The sequence below is a fragment of the Cucurbita pepo genome, chromosome 5 (genome assembly GCF_057944985.1).
Source record: "Cucurbita pepo subsp. pepo isolate OVF chromosome 5, ASM5794498v1, whole genome shotgun sequence".
NCBI classification, from domain to species: Eukaryota; Viridiplantae; Streptophyta; class Magnoliopsida; order Cucurbitales; family Cucurbitaceae; genus Cucurbita; species Cucurbita pepo.
Window position 1 is genome coordinate 3,807,027 of NC_141802.1, and position 16,473 is coordinate 3,823,499.

General features: G+C 36.9%; 5 protein-coding genes and 1 long non-coding RNA gene across 8 annotated transcripts; 4 read left to right on the forward strand and 2 right to left on the reverse strand.

The window, feature by feature from the left end:
- Positions 1-35: 35 nt before the first annotated feature.
- On the reverse strand, positions 36-4,149 carry LOC111794345 (uncharacterized). 2 transcript variants are annotated; one of them, XM_023676302.2, is made up of 6 exons: positions 3,990-4,149; positions 2,864-3,617; positions 1,978-2,036; positions 1,559-1,687; positions 587-722; positions 36-489 (listed from the first exon to the last, which is right to left on the reverse strand). In XM_023676302.2, exons 2-6 carry the CDS (start codon positions 3,566-3,568, stop codon positions 169-171), a joined length of 1,350 nt encoding a protein of 449 aa, XP_023532070.2. In that variant the 5' UTR covers positions 3,569-3,617; positions 3,990-4,149; the 3' UTR covers positions 36-168. The 2 variants fall into 2 exon arrangements, with proteins under 2 accessions (XP_023532070.2, XP_023532071.2); XM_023676303.2 differs by having other exon boundaries at positions 3,986-4,143.
- Positions 4,150-5,092: 943 nt separating this feature from the next.
- On the forward strand, positions 5,093-5,592 carry LOC111796253 (uncharacterized). Its single transcript, XR_002815311.2, has 2 exons — positions 5,093-5,235; positions 5,324-5,592. It is a non-coding gene; the product is annotated as an uncharacterized LOC111796253 (long non-coding RNA).
- Positions 5,593-6,647: 1,055 nt separating this feature from the next.
- On the forward strand, positions 6,648-8,278 carry LOC111794635 (large ribosomal subunit protein eL36). 2 transcript variants are annotated; one of them, XM_023676717.2, is made up of 4 exons: positions 6,648-6,762; positions 7,327-7,431; positions 7,722-7,921; positions 8,104-8,278. In XM_023676717.2, the coding sequence occupies exons 2-4, from the start codon at positions 7,330-7,332 to the stop codon at positions 8,132-8,134; spliced, it is 333 nt and encodes a 110-aa protein (XP_023532485.1). In that variant the 5' UTR covers positions 6,648-6,762; positions 7,327-7,329; the 3' UTR covers positions 8,135-8,278. The 2 variants fall into 2 exon arrangements, with proteins under 2 accessions (XP_023532485.1, XP_023532486.1); XM_023676718.2 differs by having other exon boundaries at positions 6,692-6,762; positions 7,313-7,431.
- A 270-nt stretch (positions 8,279-8,548) lies between these two features.
- Positions 8,549-11,300, reverse strand: LOC111795022 (cytokinin hydroxylase). The gene is made up of 4 exons (XM_023677245.2): positions 11,005-11,300; positions 10,693-10,922; positions 9,350-9,976; positions 8,549-9,263 (listed from the first exon to the last, which is right to left on the reverse strand). Exons 1-4 carry the CDS (start codon positions 11,267-11,269, stop codon positions 8,829-8,831), a joined length of 1,557 nt encoding a protein of 518 aa, XP_023533013.2. The 5' UTR covers positions 11,270-11,300; the 3' UTR covers positions 8,549-8,828.
- A 1,619-nt stretch (positions 11,301-12,919) lies between these two features.
- LOC111795885 (actin-depolymerizing factor 7) lies at positions 12,920-13,885 on the forward strand. The gene is made up of 3 exons (XM_023678513.2): positions 12,920-13,013; positions 13,123-13,382; positions 13,444-13,885. The coding sequence occupies exons 1-3, from the start codon at positions 13,011-13,013 to the stop codon at positions 13,592-13,594; spliced, it is 414 nt and encodes a 137-aa protein (XP_023534281.1). The 5' UTR covers positions 12,920-13,010; the 3' UTR covers positions 13,595-13,885.
- A 1,661-nt stretch (positions 13,886-15,546) lies between these two features.
- LOC111794960 (uncharacterized) lies at positions 15,547-16,077 on the forward strand. Its single transcript, XM_023677181.2, has 2 exons — positions 15,547-15,704; positions 15,788-16,077. The coding sequence occupies exons 1-2, from the start codon at positions 15,645-15,647 to the stop codon at positions 15,929-15,931; spliced, it is 204 nt and encodes a 67-aa protein (XP_023532949.2). The 5' UTR covers positions 15,547-15,644; the 3' UTR covers positions 15,932-16,077.
- Positions 16,078-16,473: the final 396 nt, after the last annotated feature.

A 16,473-nucleotide genomic window follows, 5' to 3' on the forward strand; every position in this document is an offset into this window, starting at 1 on the left:
GTCATGAATTAGACACTGGACAGTGTGTCCTCGCGGACAATATTTACTAGAAGTGGGCAAGTATATACTATCACAAGTAGCAAATAATAAGTACGAACAAAGTGCAAGTATACATTATTATACAAAAGTATTGCAACAAATATTCATATGAATAGCCACAATGAAACATCAAATACTACTCACTGATTTCTTCAGCACTGCGCTTCTTGAATCATCCTTGTCGTAAAGACGTTCTATCAGTTCATTCCAAGTTTCTTTCTTCCTCCTCGATGACCCTCCACTTGATCCTGGTGACTCTTCTTCTTCCCCATCATCTGTCTGGTCGAAGGTCCCGTATGGGGCAAGCGCGTAGGCATGTGGCACTGCTAACGTCACGGCACGTTGCAATGCAGCCTTATACTCTTCGCTATGCTCTCTAGCTAAAGTCTCTTGCCTCTCCATCTTTTGTTGGGGTGGTATCTGCATGGCTTTATCATCCTTGTGCATTAACTGTAGTTGACAGAAGCAAATGGTTGTGTTGTATTTCAAATTTTCATTAAACTTGAAGCAGTCGGCATAAATGGCTTGGTAGAATGATGGAACTTACTTCCAGGGCTTGTTTGGCTTCTTTCTCTATCCAAATGATGGCATGGTCAGAAGTTGCATTACAAGAAAGAACTATGTGTTCAAACCGCCCATCTACAGGAACAGCCGTCTTCACCACAGGTGGAAACCTTCCGCATCTTTCAACAAGAAACACCAGGTGAATCCATTCAATGTTAGAGCAGGACATGTTTCAATGGTTTAGAAAGCCAACATTTCATTAACGTAACATCCTAAGCCTATCGCTAGCAGATATTGTCTTTTTTGGATTTTTCCTTTCAGAATTCCCCTCAAGATTTTAAAACGAATATGCTAGGAAGAGGTTTCCACACACTTATAAGAAAGGTTTCATTTCTCTCTCCAACCGATGTGGGATCGGGATTAACACCGGGCAGTGTGCCAGCAAGGACGCTGAGCCCTAAAGGGAGGTGGACACCAAGCGGTGTGCTAGCGAGGACACTAAGCTCTGAAGGGGGTGGACACCGGGCGATCTGTCAGCAAGGAGGCCAGGCCCTGAATGGGTGGATACCGGGCAGTGTGCCAGCGAGGACGCTGGACCTTGAAGGGAGGTGGATGGTGAGATCCCACATCGGTTAGAGAGGGGAACAAAACATTCTTAATAAGGGTGTGGAAACCTCTCCCTAGTAGGCGCGTTTTAAAAATCTTGAAGGGAATCTCAAAAGAGAAAGTCCAAAAAGGACAATATTTACTCGCGGTGAGCTTGGACTATTATAGGTTAAAAGAGGCTTCCTTTCCTCACATTAAGTTAGGAAGGTCATAAACTCAGTGTCTCAACTTTATGAACACACGTGCTTGTAATAAAACAATAAATTCTTTCCACATAACAAGCACAGTCTTAACTGGTATGTTTTCTTGTTTGAACGGAACATGAAACAAAATTTCACCAACTTGAAGGGACGCAAGAATTCTCCACAACATTAACCAACTTAATACGGAAAATACATGTCGTTTTTACCTGAAGGGCTTTCGCTCGACGATGTGATAGAGTCGACCAGGTGCATAAAGCCTCCTCGGATCTTTAAGCATCCGGTCCTCTGATACACACGTATCCCGCAGGCACCTCAGGCATAGAAGGCATGGCAAACTACAAGGAAAACGAACCAATTTATGTCATATTCATTGTTGGGGAAGGGATAATTTCAAATGATTATTGAGAAACTTATAATCATACTGAATACATCCAAGCTTCCATTTCCAATCTTTTACTTTCACAAAAATGCAAAGTTTCTGTTGTTACTTCTATGCAATGATCTTTAACATAAGAATCAGTTCACACTGCAAGAATAGAGCTCTCTATGTTTGCAAGCAATATTTACTTTACCAACAACCTAAAAAGTATTAACACCATAGAGAGACATGAATCATAAACCATACCAGAGTAGTGACTTAAAAATGTCTTCCAAGGGGGTGGCTGTCCTGGGTAAGAAGTCATCCTGGATCAGAATAATAATCACCGTTACATTTCAATTAGCAAGCATAAATTCTGCACATATTGAGCACACTTCCATGATAATGTAACAGCCCAAGCCCGGCCCAAGCCCAAGCCCAAATCCAAATCCAAATTCATTACTAGCGGAGGTTGTCCTCTTTGTATTTTTCCTTTTGGTTTCCCCTCAAGATTTTAAAAAGCATCTACTAGAGAGAGGTTTCCACACCCTTATAAGAAATGTTTCATTCCCCTCTCCAACCGATGTGAGATCTTACAATCCACCACCTTTGAGAGTCCAACGTCCTCGCTGAGACACTGCCCAGTGTTTGGGCTCTGATACCATTACTAACTGTTCAAGCCCACTACTAGTAGATATTGTCCTCTTTGGACTCTCCCTTCCCGGCTTCCCCTCAAGGTTTTAAAACGCGTCTACTAGGGAGAGGTTTCCACACCTTTATAAGGAATGTTTCGTTTCCCTCTCCAACTAATGTGGGATCTCACAATCCAACTCCTTTGGGGGCTAGCGTCCTCGCTGGCACACCGCCCGGTGTCTGACTCTGATACCATTTCTAATAGCCCAAGCTCACCACTAGCAGATATTGCCTTCTTTGGGCTTTCCCTTCCGGGCTTCCTTTCAAGATTTTAAAGTGTGTCTACTAGGGAGAGGTTTTCACACCCTTATAAGGAATGTTTCGTTTCCCTCTCCCACCAACGTGTGATTTCATAAATAACGAAGAAGCCTTGTAGTTATAGAAGAGATTCACAGACAAATCCTAGGACTTATCAGAATGCTTTGTAAAATAAAAAAAATTAAGAACATACACAGTTTACCTGAAGAACAACAGAGTGGATGATATCTGCATATCTAACAGCCAGATTCAGGGACATGCATCTAGCAGGAGCAATAGCATAGCACCTTATCCGCTTCCGATCAATATTTTCCAATTTTTCGAGATTCTGTGCAACTACCAAAGTTAACATGGCTGCTACTCCGGAGCCAAGAGAATGCCCAGCAAACGTCAAAGTATAGTCTGGATACTTCTTCACCAAATCCTTTAAAGTTTCATTCTCAGTGTCCAAAACCCACCCAGCTGCCTTCAGAAGCCCATTGTGAACATATCCACCATCAAATTTCTTCTTTCCCAGCTTATTGTCTAGTAAAACAGCATAATCACTCTCCTTTGCCATATTAAGTCCCCTGATAGCAAGAACAATATCGCCATGATCATGATCAAGATATAAAATATATGGAGGAGCCCGCCCACGTGTATCTTTGTATGTCTTCTTCACAAGTAACAAATCTGGATTGATTCCATAACCACCCACCGGTTCCCAAAGGGGCTTTCGAATATCATCTTCATACACAGCTAGGATATATCTACAAACCCGGGGAATAGGCTCAAACTCATCGGAAGTGGCTAAGCCCCAATTTTCACTGTCATGACCGGCTGTGTGCAGACAACGTTTCCAGACCCAACGAGAACATCCCAGACAGCATACACACTCAAGGATAGGCACGCCACATATGATAGACATTGATGCCTATGATCTAGCCTCAAAGGAACGATAAATCATGCGGATGTTCCTAGTAAATGTAAGACATATCAAGAAACATATTACAATAAAAACGGATCAATTCAGCAACCAACATCATATCAACATTCCAGTAGCTTCCAATCATTGAAGATCATGAAACTAAATTAATTCGGGAATGAAAATCAAGACAAACGAGGATCTGGGTTTCGAATTTTTGCGAAACAGAATCATACACAGAACATTTTAGAACTGAAAAACAGGATTTCAAAGATTGAAAAGGTTCTTTAATCGCTGGATTTCTAGAAGTTAACTATCGAGACAGAGAAATCGAGTCAATGCTGGGAAGCTAAGAGCTATTCATAGAAAGCCAAATAAGAAATGCATATAAATCCAAAGATAGAAAAGGAAGGATTATACCTACCTGGAAGTCAACGCCTGTATTAGGGTTTATGAATTTGGAAGCTTGCGTGCATTGAAGGGGAAAATTTGATCTGGGGAAGAACATGGTGGCTGGGATTATTGAAATGGAGAGAATGTTCAGCCAGAAAACTGTTAATTACTGGGAAAATTTGAACTCGGAGACTAAATTTTGCGATTCCCAGTTTTTTCACGTGACCTATCCACACAACCACGTGTTGCTAATTCGTTTATGACCGTTGATTCTTTTTTGTTCCCTCCATTATAATGTGAATTTCCGAAACTAACCCTCCCGGGGCTAGACTTGAAATCCAATCCGAGCCGTCCACGATGTTCACCAGGATGAGCTGGATTTCACCCCCGCGTGTCGCACTCTCATTTGTTCCTTGTTTCTGCTATGGCCTACAACTTAACCAATTATTCATTCTCATTCCTTATAACCACGCGCAACCTCCAGCGCGTGTTTCCACTCAACATACAACTATTATATTTAAAATCAGGAATAAGAAAGAAATTTAATATCCTTAAATTTATGGAATAACAATTTGATAAAAAAAAATATTTATTTTTATTTGAATATATATATTTTAGTGATAATGTTTTTTTAAAAAAATAAATTTACATTACTTTATTTAATTATTTATATAACAAAAATTATAAACCAAATTCTACCAAACTTTTTTTTTATTATTTAGTTGATTTTTCTCAAAAATAAAACCTCGTGATTTCCTCGTTGAAATTGATTTTTGATAGCTAAAAAGCTTTCAGTGCTGTCCGACGCCCTTTACTTTTCCAAATATTTAAAAAAAAAAATCGATATCAAACCCAAACTTAGAAGTTTTTTCATAAATTTTTGGAAATTAAATTGAATTTGATTGGATTAATTGAAATTATTAAATTGAAGCAAATTTGTTTGATAAGATTATCACGACACTGAATTCACTAAAATCCTATTAAGTCTAAAATATTATATATATATATATATATATATCTGTGTGTGTGCGTGCGCGCCCGCGTCGTGTGTACGTGTGTGGAATATAAGAATCGAGGTTGTTATTGCTATTTATGAAATGCAGTTGTTATTGCTATTTATGAAATGCCGTTGTTATTGCTATTTATGAAAAAACAATTTCATTATAAATTCATGAGGGGATTGGGTTCTGAAAGCACATCAATTCAAATGGCAACTCCAAAGCTTTTTGCAGTGTTCATCGCAGTCATGTTCTTGTGTTCTTGTTTGGTTGCATCAAGTAAGGTGTTTTGATCCAATTTTTGTTATTTTTTATTATGAAACATTGTTAATGACATTTAATGTCTGGTCGTTGCATGGCATGGCAGCTGAAGTGCAAGGTTTGTGGAGCTGCATTCGTCCATGTGCCAAAGATGAACTGAATTATGTCTGTAAGTTGGATTGCCTCCATCAACATCGAGGCACTGGATCTTGCATACCTAAACGAGATGACACCAGTGGTGGTGAACTTTTATGTTGTTGTGATCGATGATGCGCAAAAAAGAACGAGTTGTCTTGAATTGATGTTGCTGGAATAAAATGATAACGGGTTACGTATCTTATTAATAATAATTGTCGAAATATCTTCTCATTTTTACTGAGATGTAAATTTGATTAAAATACTCTCGAATTATAAAGTGTTTTCCCTCGTTTGTTAGGGGAGGTTTCCACACCCTTATAAATAGTGTTCTGTTCTCCTCTCCCAACCAATGTGGGACATCATAATTCACCCCCTCCGAGCCTCAACGTCCTCGCTGGCACTCGTTCATTTCTCCAATCGATATAAGACCCCCCGTTTTAAAACGCGTCTGTTAGGAGTTGTGTTATCCTCCCCAACCAATGTGGGACATCACAATCCACCCCCCCTTCGGGGCCAGCGTCCTTACTAGCACATCGCCTCGTGTCTACCCCCTTTGGAGAGCAACGAAAAGGCTGGTATATCGTTCGATGTCTGGCTCTGATACCATTTGTAACGACCCTGATCCACTGCTAGCAGATATTGTCCTCTTTGGGCTTTTCCTTGAGGGGAGTCTACTAGGGGAAGGTTTCCACACCCTCTCTTTTTTTTTTGTTATCCTCTCCAACCAATGTGAGACATCACAATTCACCACGCCCTTTTCTCTTTGTTTTGTTATCCTCTCCAACAAATGTGAGACATCACAATTCACCCCCTTCAGGGCCAGTGTCCTCGCACTCGTTCCTTTCTCCAATCGATGTGGGACCCCCCCCCCCCCCCCCCCAAACCCACTCCTTTGGGGTCAGCATTCTTACTAGCACACTGCCTCATGTCTACCCATTTTCGGGGAACAGCGAGAAGGCTGACACATTGTTTGGTATCTGACTCTGATACCATTTGTAACGACCCTGATCCACTGCTAGCAGATATTGTCCTCTTTGGGCTTTTCCTTTCGGGTTTCTCCTCAAGGCTTTAAAACGCGTCGGTAAAGGAAAGGTTTCCACACCCCTACAAAGAGTGTTTTGTTCTTCTCCCCAACTAACATGGGTGTGCTCGGTAATTGTCAATTACTCATAGTAGTGTTAGTACAAATTTGAACATAGTCGTTGCTTATAGTAATTTGATATTAATATATGAGTGTAGAGCAAATTAGATAAATTTATGTATAAAAATACATAATTTATGTAAATAATACAGCCCAAATGGAAGTCCGGCCCATTAACAATTATTCACACGATATAAAAACACCTCTAAATCTTAAACCCTAATTTTTCATTCCTCCGGCTTAGGACGTCTCCACTCATTGAACAGGTAACAAACCCTAGCTTTGCATCTTACCAATTCTTGTTCCTTCGACATTATACGTTCTTAGTCCTGTGGATCAATTTTTGGAGCTCAATATCGATAGTTTGTTTTTGCGTACGAAGTTGAGTTTATCTGTGTTTGCTAAGTTCTTAGACAAGCAATTGTTCTGTATTGAATCGTTTTGTTAATGATATACGTTTAGTGAGTTGTTAACGTATTCTCTAATTTGCAGCTTGATCCCTAGTCGTTAATTAGCTCACGATCTCTATAGGCACCGTAATGATTTGAATGTATTCCGTTGTGGTTTTACTTTTCTACTCAGGAAACTATATTCTGCTTGGATCCCTTTAACTGAGAATTTTTGCACTTTGAACGTGCTTAGTAAAATAATTTTGATGTGGCTGGAGCTATACATGGTTGTTGCTTGATTTAAACACTCAATTTTAGTTACAACGATCAAATGTCAGGAGTCTGATCTGTCTTTGCTTACTTTAAAACCCAACTCTTTTAATCTTGCAGCGTTTGAATTTTGCATTTAAACTTAGTTTTCTCATAGTTTTATTGAAGCAGGTAATGGCTCCAAAACAGCCGAATACAGGCCTTTTTGTTGGGCTGAACAAGGGCCACATAGTCACCAAGAAGGAGTTGGCTCCACGACCCTCTGATCGCAAAGGAGTAAGTCAATCACCACATAACTAGATCTTTTGGAATTTCCTTCAATGGGGAAATGTAAGGCGTTGGGTTTTCTCTGTTTAAACATGTTTTGCCAGGGATGTTAGTTATTTTTTTTAGTTGCTTGAGGAATTAGCTTATTTTATTTCATTTTATTGGACCAGTTCTAAACTGTAGTTACATACTTCTAACATTATGCTGAAAGTCTTGTTATATTGCTTATCTATCGGCATAGTTTTCACTAAATGTGAGATTGTGTTCTCATGTTACCGTTTTTATATCTATTAAAACAGAAATCAAGCAAAAGGGTTCTTTTTGTCCGGAGCTTGATCCGGGAAGTTGCTGGTTTCGCCCCATATGAAAAGAGAATCACTGAGCTTCTTAAAGTTGGTAAAGACAAGCGTGCTTTGAAGGTAGCCAAAAGAAAGCTTGGAACTCACAAGAGGGCCAAGAAGAAGCGTGAGGAGATGTCCAGTGTGCTAAGAAAGATGAGGTAATCCAATCTGTCCATTTAACAAGGCAAAACTGCTGTTTTTACATAAACATGGGGGTCTGAATCATGTTTTGTTTGTAACAAAATCAAATGATTCACATCTGGTTATGGTTCGAGTCGTAATTCATAAATATTATGATTAGCATTCTGATTCCATTTCTGGATATGTTGTATTTTTGCAGGGCCGGTGGAGGTGGTGAGAAGAAAAAGTGAGATCATTACACTTGTGCTCATTTATTCAAAGTTTCTCTCTGGCTACTCTTTTTTTATTGTTTTACTACTGAATTTGTTAAGAGACTGAGCTCTTTGCTGTAGACTACTTCAGTTTTGTTATCTTTAAACTCGTTTTTACTAACACCCAATTTTGTTATGGCCCTGTTATTTTCATAGTGCGATTCGGTGAATTAATAGCCCGTCTATGTTTTGAGTGTATGGATCACTCTCAGATGATCATCACATAGCTATTGAGAACGAATCAAATCAGATGATTCTATTTTTTTAAAGCTATTGAGAACGAATCAAATCAGATGATTCTATTTTTTTAAATCTTTCGACCTTTTAATATTTGTTCTATAATAATCCATTATTTTGTTATGTGTATTTATATTATAAGGTCATAAGGGAAAATTATAGCATGAAATGGTCTTTAGGAGTTGGAATTTCAGTCTTATACAAAATTAGAAAATTAGAAAGAAAGGTCTTGTGACATCAAGCATGTTGAACGGATATGTGGTTATTGACGACAATGTCTTAGACAAGCATGAGCGGATGTTCAACATATACCCATAGATAACCTGCTTTAGACTTCCCCAATTTACCGAACATGCCGTTCACTTCCTAAAGGAGCTCATTTTCACAAGCTCGTTCTCATTACCTTATCCATTATAACAACCTAATCCCTTGTAAATTAGTGTTCCAGTAGTTGAAAAATGAGAGGTAGACCATGCGCGGGCCGGAGCGACAGCATAATGCAAGGCGAATGGCAGTAATCAGGAGACAATGTGAATGAAAACCTACACAAAATAAGCGTCAACACAATCTTATACTCCATGAACGTCAAGTGCCTTCCAACGCACATTCTTCCACCAAACCCAAACGGCAAATACCCCATCTTGTGGCTGCACCCCCCAGCTACCCCGTCGTGTTCGAATCTCTCCGGCCGAAACTCGTTCACCTGCTCGCCCCAAAGGGCCTCGTCGTGATGCATGGCCACCACATCTATCCACATGTTGGTGCCGTTCGGGATCGTCAGTCCGTTTACTGTAATGTCTCTTCTAGCTTGCCTTTGCACGTTGGGTGCGGACGGGTATAGACGTAGAACCTCGCTCATTACCCATCCCATCTACATTTTGTTGTGTTTTTAAACGTCAGATTTTTTTGATGTCTTTTATGATTAATGATTAAAGAAAATATGGTTTAATTTTATACCTTTTTGAGCTGAGAAAGCTTAGTGAAATCAAAGTCACTCTCTTTATCACCAAGAACTTCCTTAATCTCATCTCTCAGCTGAGTTTGCCACTCCGTATGAATACCCAAAAGCAGCAAAGTCCACGTCAAAGCCAACGCCGTCGTTTCATGCCCACCAAAGAAAAACGTCTTGCACTCATCAATCAGCTCCGTCGTACTCAACCACCTCCCCAACTTCCCCTCTCCACCACTCTCTTTCAAAAGCAAGCTCAAAAGATCATTCTGCTGCACCACTTCCGCCGCCGCCGCCTGATTCTCTCTCCTCGCCGTAATCACCTCTCGAAACAGCTCGTCGATCTCTTCACCAAGGCGTTTGGCCTCTCGGGCCTTGCCGGCGATCAAAATCCCGGCGAACGGAACTCCGACAAGACGGTTGGTTTTAAAGAGTGTCATCTGGAGATTCCTGAGTTTGTGGAAGACTTGTCGGCCGCTTATATGGTCGATTCCAAAGCTGGTTTTGGCGATGATTTCGCCGGCGGTGGAAGTGATTTCGTTTTCCACTTCGATTTGTGTATGGCCGGAGAGTACGAGGTGGGCCCACCTGTCCAGCATTTGGGTGGTGGACTCCACCATTAAGCTCGCCATTGCCTGTACGGATTGCGTGTTGGTCATTCCTAATTATTATGTTTTTGAAAAGGAATTGATAATATATAGTTTGAAATGGTCAAAAAAAAAAAAAAAAAAAACTTGAAAATTGAATACACGCTGAAAGGCAATCAATGTTTGCATGTCTATATGTTTCATGTGTTTTTACACTACTAGTGTATGAATGTGACATGTTTTAAATGTCATATATATATATATATATATATATATATATATATAATTGAATTTTGTATTTTGTCTTATAAATACCAATGAATTTTAAAAAAAATTCGACAATATTATTAAATTTTAGAAATAAATGTCAAAAAATACCCTTAAATTTTAAAAAAATCTCAATTTTAGATATAAATAATTAATATTTTGTTTAAAAAATAACTTTTAAAAAATTCATTAAATCTTTATTTTTTTTTTAAAACTTAAAATATCTTTTAAATTAAAATAAATCAAACTTCCAAAAATTACATTAATACCCTTAATTTTTTTTATTTTTATTTACTTTCAATACTCAAATATAAATAGAGGGTTTTCGTTTATATATATTAATGATAAAAAAAATTAAATTCTTTTATAAAGATTAAATATGTTAATACTATTTTTTTTTTAAGTTTATAAGAAAATTTTCAAAACCCTTTTAAATATATTTTTGAAAATTTAGGAATATTAGGTAAATTAAAAAAAAAAAAAAAAAAAAAAAAAACCTTCAAGTTGGAAGGATTAAATGCAGGAGTAATGACGTGTCTTTGTCGAACCCACTCGTCTCCTTCAGCCATCACCAATCCATTCCCAAACATCGATTTCCTATCACGTTTGAACACTGACGGCTTCCCCCAGTACTTAGCTTGCACTTCCCTCGACAACATCCTCACAAACTCCGGCTCTGCAATGTACAAGAACGGCTCTGTCCCTAACCAGTACGTAAATATTTTTCCTATATATAATCATTACAAACACATCACTATCAATTTAAGCATTGCTCAACTCATTTAATCATAAAAAAAAACAATACCAACCATGGGCAGCTTGCCACCGAGAAAAGTAGGGAAACACAATGGAATGTATATCATGCGTCAAAGACTCTAACTCACGACCGAAGCTCGTCCTTTTCATCTCGCTAATATTCCCGAGAGGAAAACTCGGGGTCGGACCTCGAAACCCATTTCGCTTGAGCTTTTTGTGGGCTAAAAAAGGTGAAATCCAACAAGAAAACAATAGCATGAAGAGCAAGGAAGTAAAGAACGCCATTATCACTAACCCAAAAGCTTCTTCAACCAACATCTTAGCTTTCTCTCTCTAAAATCAGTGTCTCAAATCCTTTGTTGATGGTGGAAGAATGGAATTTGGTGGGTATTTATAGGAATTATATGGGGATTTATTTATTTATTTATTTTTATTTTTATTTTGACTTTGAATTGAAGACGTTTTCCATATATGAACTGTTTTTTCAAGTCAACCCTTTGTTTTGACCCCTTTGGGGACAAAAAGGGGACAAACATTTTTAAAGCTTTTAATCTATAAAGTTTGCTTTCCTACCTAATTCCAATATTTATTTATTTATTTATTTATTTTTATCATTTTATTATTATCCACGTATAAACTAATAAAATTTAAATTATTTTTAAATTTTTTTTAATTTTGTGTTCAATAAGTCGGGACTGACTTAATAGTTTAAAATTTTATTAGATATAAATTTAATAATTAATAGATAAATTTATTAAATATAATTATGGTAATATATATATATATATATATATATATATATGTGAAGAAATTGTTTGCGTGTTGCTCCCAATAAATAGGACCAAGTTTTAGGATCATAAATGTTTTGATTATTCAAAAGGGTAGGGTTGGTTTTTCACGTGGGGGGAAAGGGAGGCCAAAATCAGGCGCGGAAGCCACCAAAGAATTCAAACAGAAGTGGGCCAATGAGATTTTGACAGGTGTCGAAGAACACGGCGTTTGGGTCAACTTTGCTTGTCCGCCCAATTCTACGGACAAAAAAACACACGTCCCGTTATTTCTTTGAAACTTTTTTGAGGCCAATCAAAGTGGAATTTATTTAACCAACTCCTTTTTTACTTATGGTTAATTTTTTTGATATTAGGCTAGATAAAATTACTCTAGAGTAGAAATTCGTTAAATTTTTTTAACGAAAAATCGATATGGTGTGGACTTAAAACAAGTAGACGTGACTTGAAAACCTTAAATTAAATTTGAAAATGACACTCCAGTCACCTCTATTGTAACAACTCAAGCTTATTGCGGATCGATATTGTACTCTTTGTACTTTTCCTTTTAGACTTCTCTTCAAGAGTTTTAAAACGCGTCGGTTTAGGAGAGATTTCCACATTTAGCAGTTGCATTTTATAAACGTTGCGGAGAAACTCGAAAGGTAAAGTCCAAAGAGTACAATATCTACTAGCAGTGAATTTGAGTTTTTATCTAAGAGTAACTTGAAGAATTTTTGAAAAGTCAAAAATAAAAACATGATAACTTACTCATGAAAATAATTTTTTTTTTTTTTTTAATAATCACACATAAAAACCAAACACATTAGTCAGATAATGAAAATTTCAACCCTTTGAAACCAACTTAACTTTTTTATTTTATTTTATTTTATTTTTGTTTCAACAACGTTGTAACCTTAATGTTGTGCATGAAAATATATGTCCCAATTTGTTGTTTTGAATGGAAAAAATTTCAAAGTTGAAACCTTGTTGTTACATTCAAATTCAACAAACAAATATGTGACATATATGGTTCTTAAATTAATGTTTTAAGAAAAGCTTAGAACATAATTATTCTTAATTTAGAATACGATGTAACATAATATCCTAAACTTTAGGCGTTAGAATTGGTCAAATATTCAAATTAATTAGTTTCCTTCCTTAAACTTCTCCTTCTTCTAACCTCTCATTTTCCTCCCAATCCATTCCTTTCCTCCTCTATTTCTCTCTTTCTTCATCTCCCTTTCCCATACTACACTCTTTCCCTCCTTCCTCCCCCACAACAAGACAACATGGTATGCCTTTCTCGTACTTGTTCTTTCGTTATTATGATTATCGATCGAACGGTAAAAACTATGTTTACTTTCTCATCGTTTGTTTGTTGGGTAATGTTTGTTGAATTAGGCGAACTCAGCATCTGGAATGACCGTGAGAGATGAATGTAAGTTGAAGTTCTTAGAGCTGAAAGCAAAGAGAAACTACAGGTTCATCATCTTCAAGATTGAACAACAGGAAATTGTGGTAGAGAAACTCGGAAAACCTGAAGAAACATACGAGGATTTCACTGGATCTCTCCCTGCCGATGAGTGTCGCTATGCTGTCTTTGATTTTGACTTCATCACTGATGAGAATTGCCAGAAGAGCAAGATTTTCTTCATTGCATGGTAAACATCAATCATGGGTTCAACCTAAAAATTGTTCTTTACTAATATGTTTGACGTATAGGTCGCCCGAGACATCAAAGGTGAGGGGGAAGATGGTGTATGCGAGCTCGAAGGATAGGTTCAAGAGAGAGCTAGATGGCATTCAATTTGAGTTGCAGGCAACCGATCCGAGTGAGATGAGCTTTGACATTGTCAAGGCACGGGCATTTTAGATGCCGATAAGAAGCTGTCTGTGGCTCGTTTGTGTTTGGTCCAAGTTCATGTGGGATGGTTTGTTATTGAACGAACAATACACATCTTCTAGAGAAGCTTTTGTATTTTTTTTTTAAATTATTTATTATTTTATTTATAACTCAAATATACGTGTAGCCCTTTCATATTTGGATGTTTTGGGAAGTATTTTATAGCATGGTTTGTACTTTGTAGTGTTATGAAATACTTCCTCAAAAAATTGTTCTAATGTTTGAGAGGAAATTGCTAAGTTTTTATTTCAAGTTTGAGAATTATTTGAATTTATATCTCTTCTTTCTTCCCTCTCTAAGTTTGAACCGCACTTTGATGGCAATGATTCCTAGCAATAAGTGAGCTAAGTCTATTCGTTCTATGGCCAAGCAACGTATACTCGAGTCTTAGGCCTGTTCAAGAAAGTTGCCTAAAACGGGGTAGATTTCAAACGGGGTAGATTTCGAAAAAGACCTATGGCCCAGCAACATATACTAGAGCTTCAGACCCAGTTCAAGAAAGTTGCCAGATTGCCTGGGGCCTACGCTTTTTTGAATCCAATAGTAGATGTTCAGTAATACCTCTATTCTTTTTTCTATTAGCTTTCCATAAAATTCTTTTTTTTTTTTTTTTTTTTTTTTTTTTTTTTTTAGCTTTCGAATTCTTCTATAGCTGTGATAAATCTGGATCACTCTCCTCTCATTTTCTTATTCTTACTTGTTTTTCCATTGAACGACCCTGTTAGAGTTCCCACAATATATAATTAGAAAACGGGGCAGATTTTGAAAAAGAGTTTTGAAAGCAAGATTTTTAAAGCAAGATTTGAGAAATTGAAATTGTTGTTATATGGGAATGTGGAATGTAAGCAAAAGACAACGGCAATTGGTCGGCATGTTTATCATGCTCAAAGATGAGTCGTTCGTTAGGGACGATTTATAGATCAGCAAATTACCACAAATAGAATGAGAAGTAGGACGATTTATAGATCAGCAAATTACCACAAATAGAATGAGAAGTAGGTCCATGTAAATGGTCGATACCTTGCAACTTGCAAACAACGCCTTCCCCATATGGAGTTCAAAACCTAAAGGCAATTAACAACAACGACTTAGTGCATACAATTATCGGATATTCGCATATAATTATGAGTATGAGAATATGACGAGGATTGGGTATGAGAATATGACCCGGGGTTAAATGTCTTCCTCTTCATTTGAGAGGTTGTCAAGTAAAATTTATAATGATCTTGAAGTTTTTTTTTTTTTTTTTTTTTTAATTTTAATTTTGTTATTCTAAATAATTCAAAGTTGGACCAAGATAAATCATGCAAAAATGGCCCATTGCATTCATTAATCAAATTTAAAATTAATAAAGGATTTATATTCAAATATAAATATATGGCTAAATTAATAAAATATAAACTAATTTTAAGTACTCTATAATTGTTAATATTTATATTAAAATTTTCAAAAATACTTTTTTTTCAAAAATTTCATTAATTCTCTTAAACTTTTTTTAGTTTAAAAATATTATTACAGTGTTCCAAAATTACTTATAAATTCTAAAAAAGTAACAATAAAAAATTTAAAACTTTATTTTACGAAAGCGTTAATAATAGTTTTTAAAATTTAGGGTATTTTTTTTAAAAAAAATTTAAGTAGAGTGTATTAAATTTAAGAGTATTTTTAAAACAAAATATTAATTTTCTAAAATTAATTATAAGAATATTTCAAGAAAAGAAAAAATTAAAATTTTAGGAACATTTTTTTATGACAAAATATATAACATATTAGCGGAGAAACAATCTGAACTGAAATCCTGGTCAATTGGCCCCTAAGTAGAACAGCTCCAACCACACCACGACAAGTGTCACCGCCTCTCAAACTCTAAACTTCCACGTGGCGTGCAACCCTTTTAAATGGGTAGACCATATTTAGATCCAAACTTCCCTACAAAAATCACGACCAGATTGCTCATAATCAACAAAAACAATTTTATTCACCAAACCCTTTCTCACCTTTCCAACTCTTTTCGACCAAAATGGCAGACAGCTCTCAAAGTTTGAGCTACCAAGCTGGAGAAGCCAAAGGCCAAGCCCAGGTTCACTTCGCCCCTGTTTTCTTAAGTGCTTGGTGGTCGTTTAATCGATGATGGCTAACATATTGCTTTATATGATTGTGTAGGAGAAGGCGAGTAATTTGATGGACAAGGCAAGTGATACACTCCAATCAACCAAGGAGTCGATACAAGAGGCCGGACAACAGATAGCGGCCAAGGCTCACGGTGCTGCTGATGCTGTTAAAGACGCCACTACCTTTAACAAATGAAGCTTCATCAAATTAGCTTAGGCTTTCATGAATAAAGGCTTTATCATCCGAATGGAAACATCGTATTAATTTTCTCACGTTGAATTTTGTTGAATTGCACTTCTATTCTCTATATGAAATAGAAAATTTGAATCTTGTCGCTGAAATCTATGTTTTAAGCTAGTTAAATTATGTTTGTCACTACTAGAGCACGTGATTGCTCAAAGAATTGGAGCACGTGGCTAAAACCACGGTGTTGGGGATTTAAATCCTTCTTCACCCACAATCATACTTTTCCTAAAAGTAAGAAAACCATGATTAGAATAGCGGACCAACCTAGCTATGTTAGGCTCTTTAACCATTATTGTAGCTGACCATATGTATGCGATGCCCCCTTGTTCATATCTAGCTACTGACTATGGTACACAACTTTCATTGTTCATATCTAGCTACTGACTATGGTACACAACTTTCATTGTTCATATCTAGCTACTGACTATGGTACACAACTTTCATTGTTCATATCTAGCTACTGACTATGGTACACAACTTTCATTGTTCAT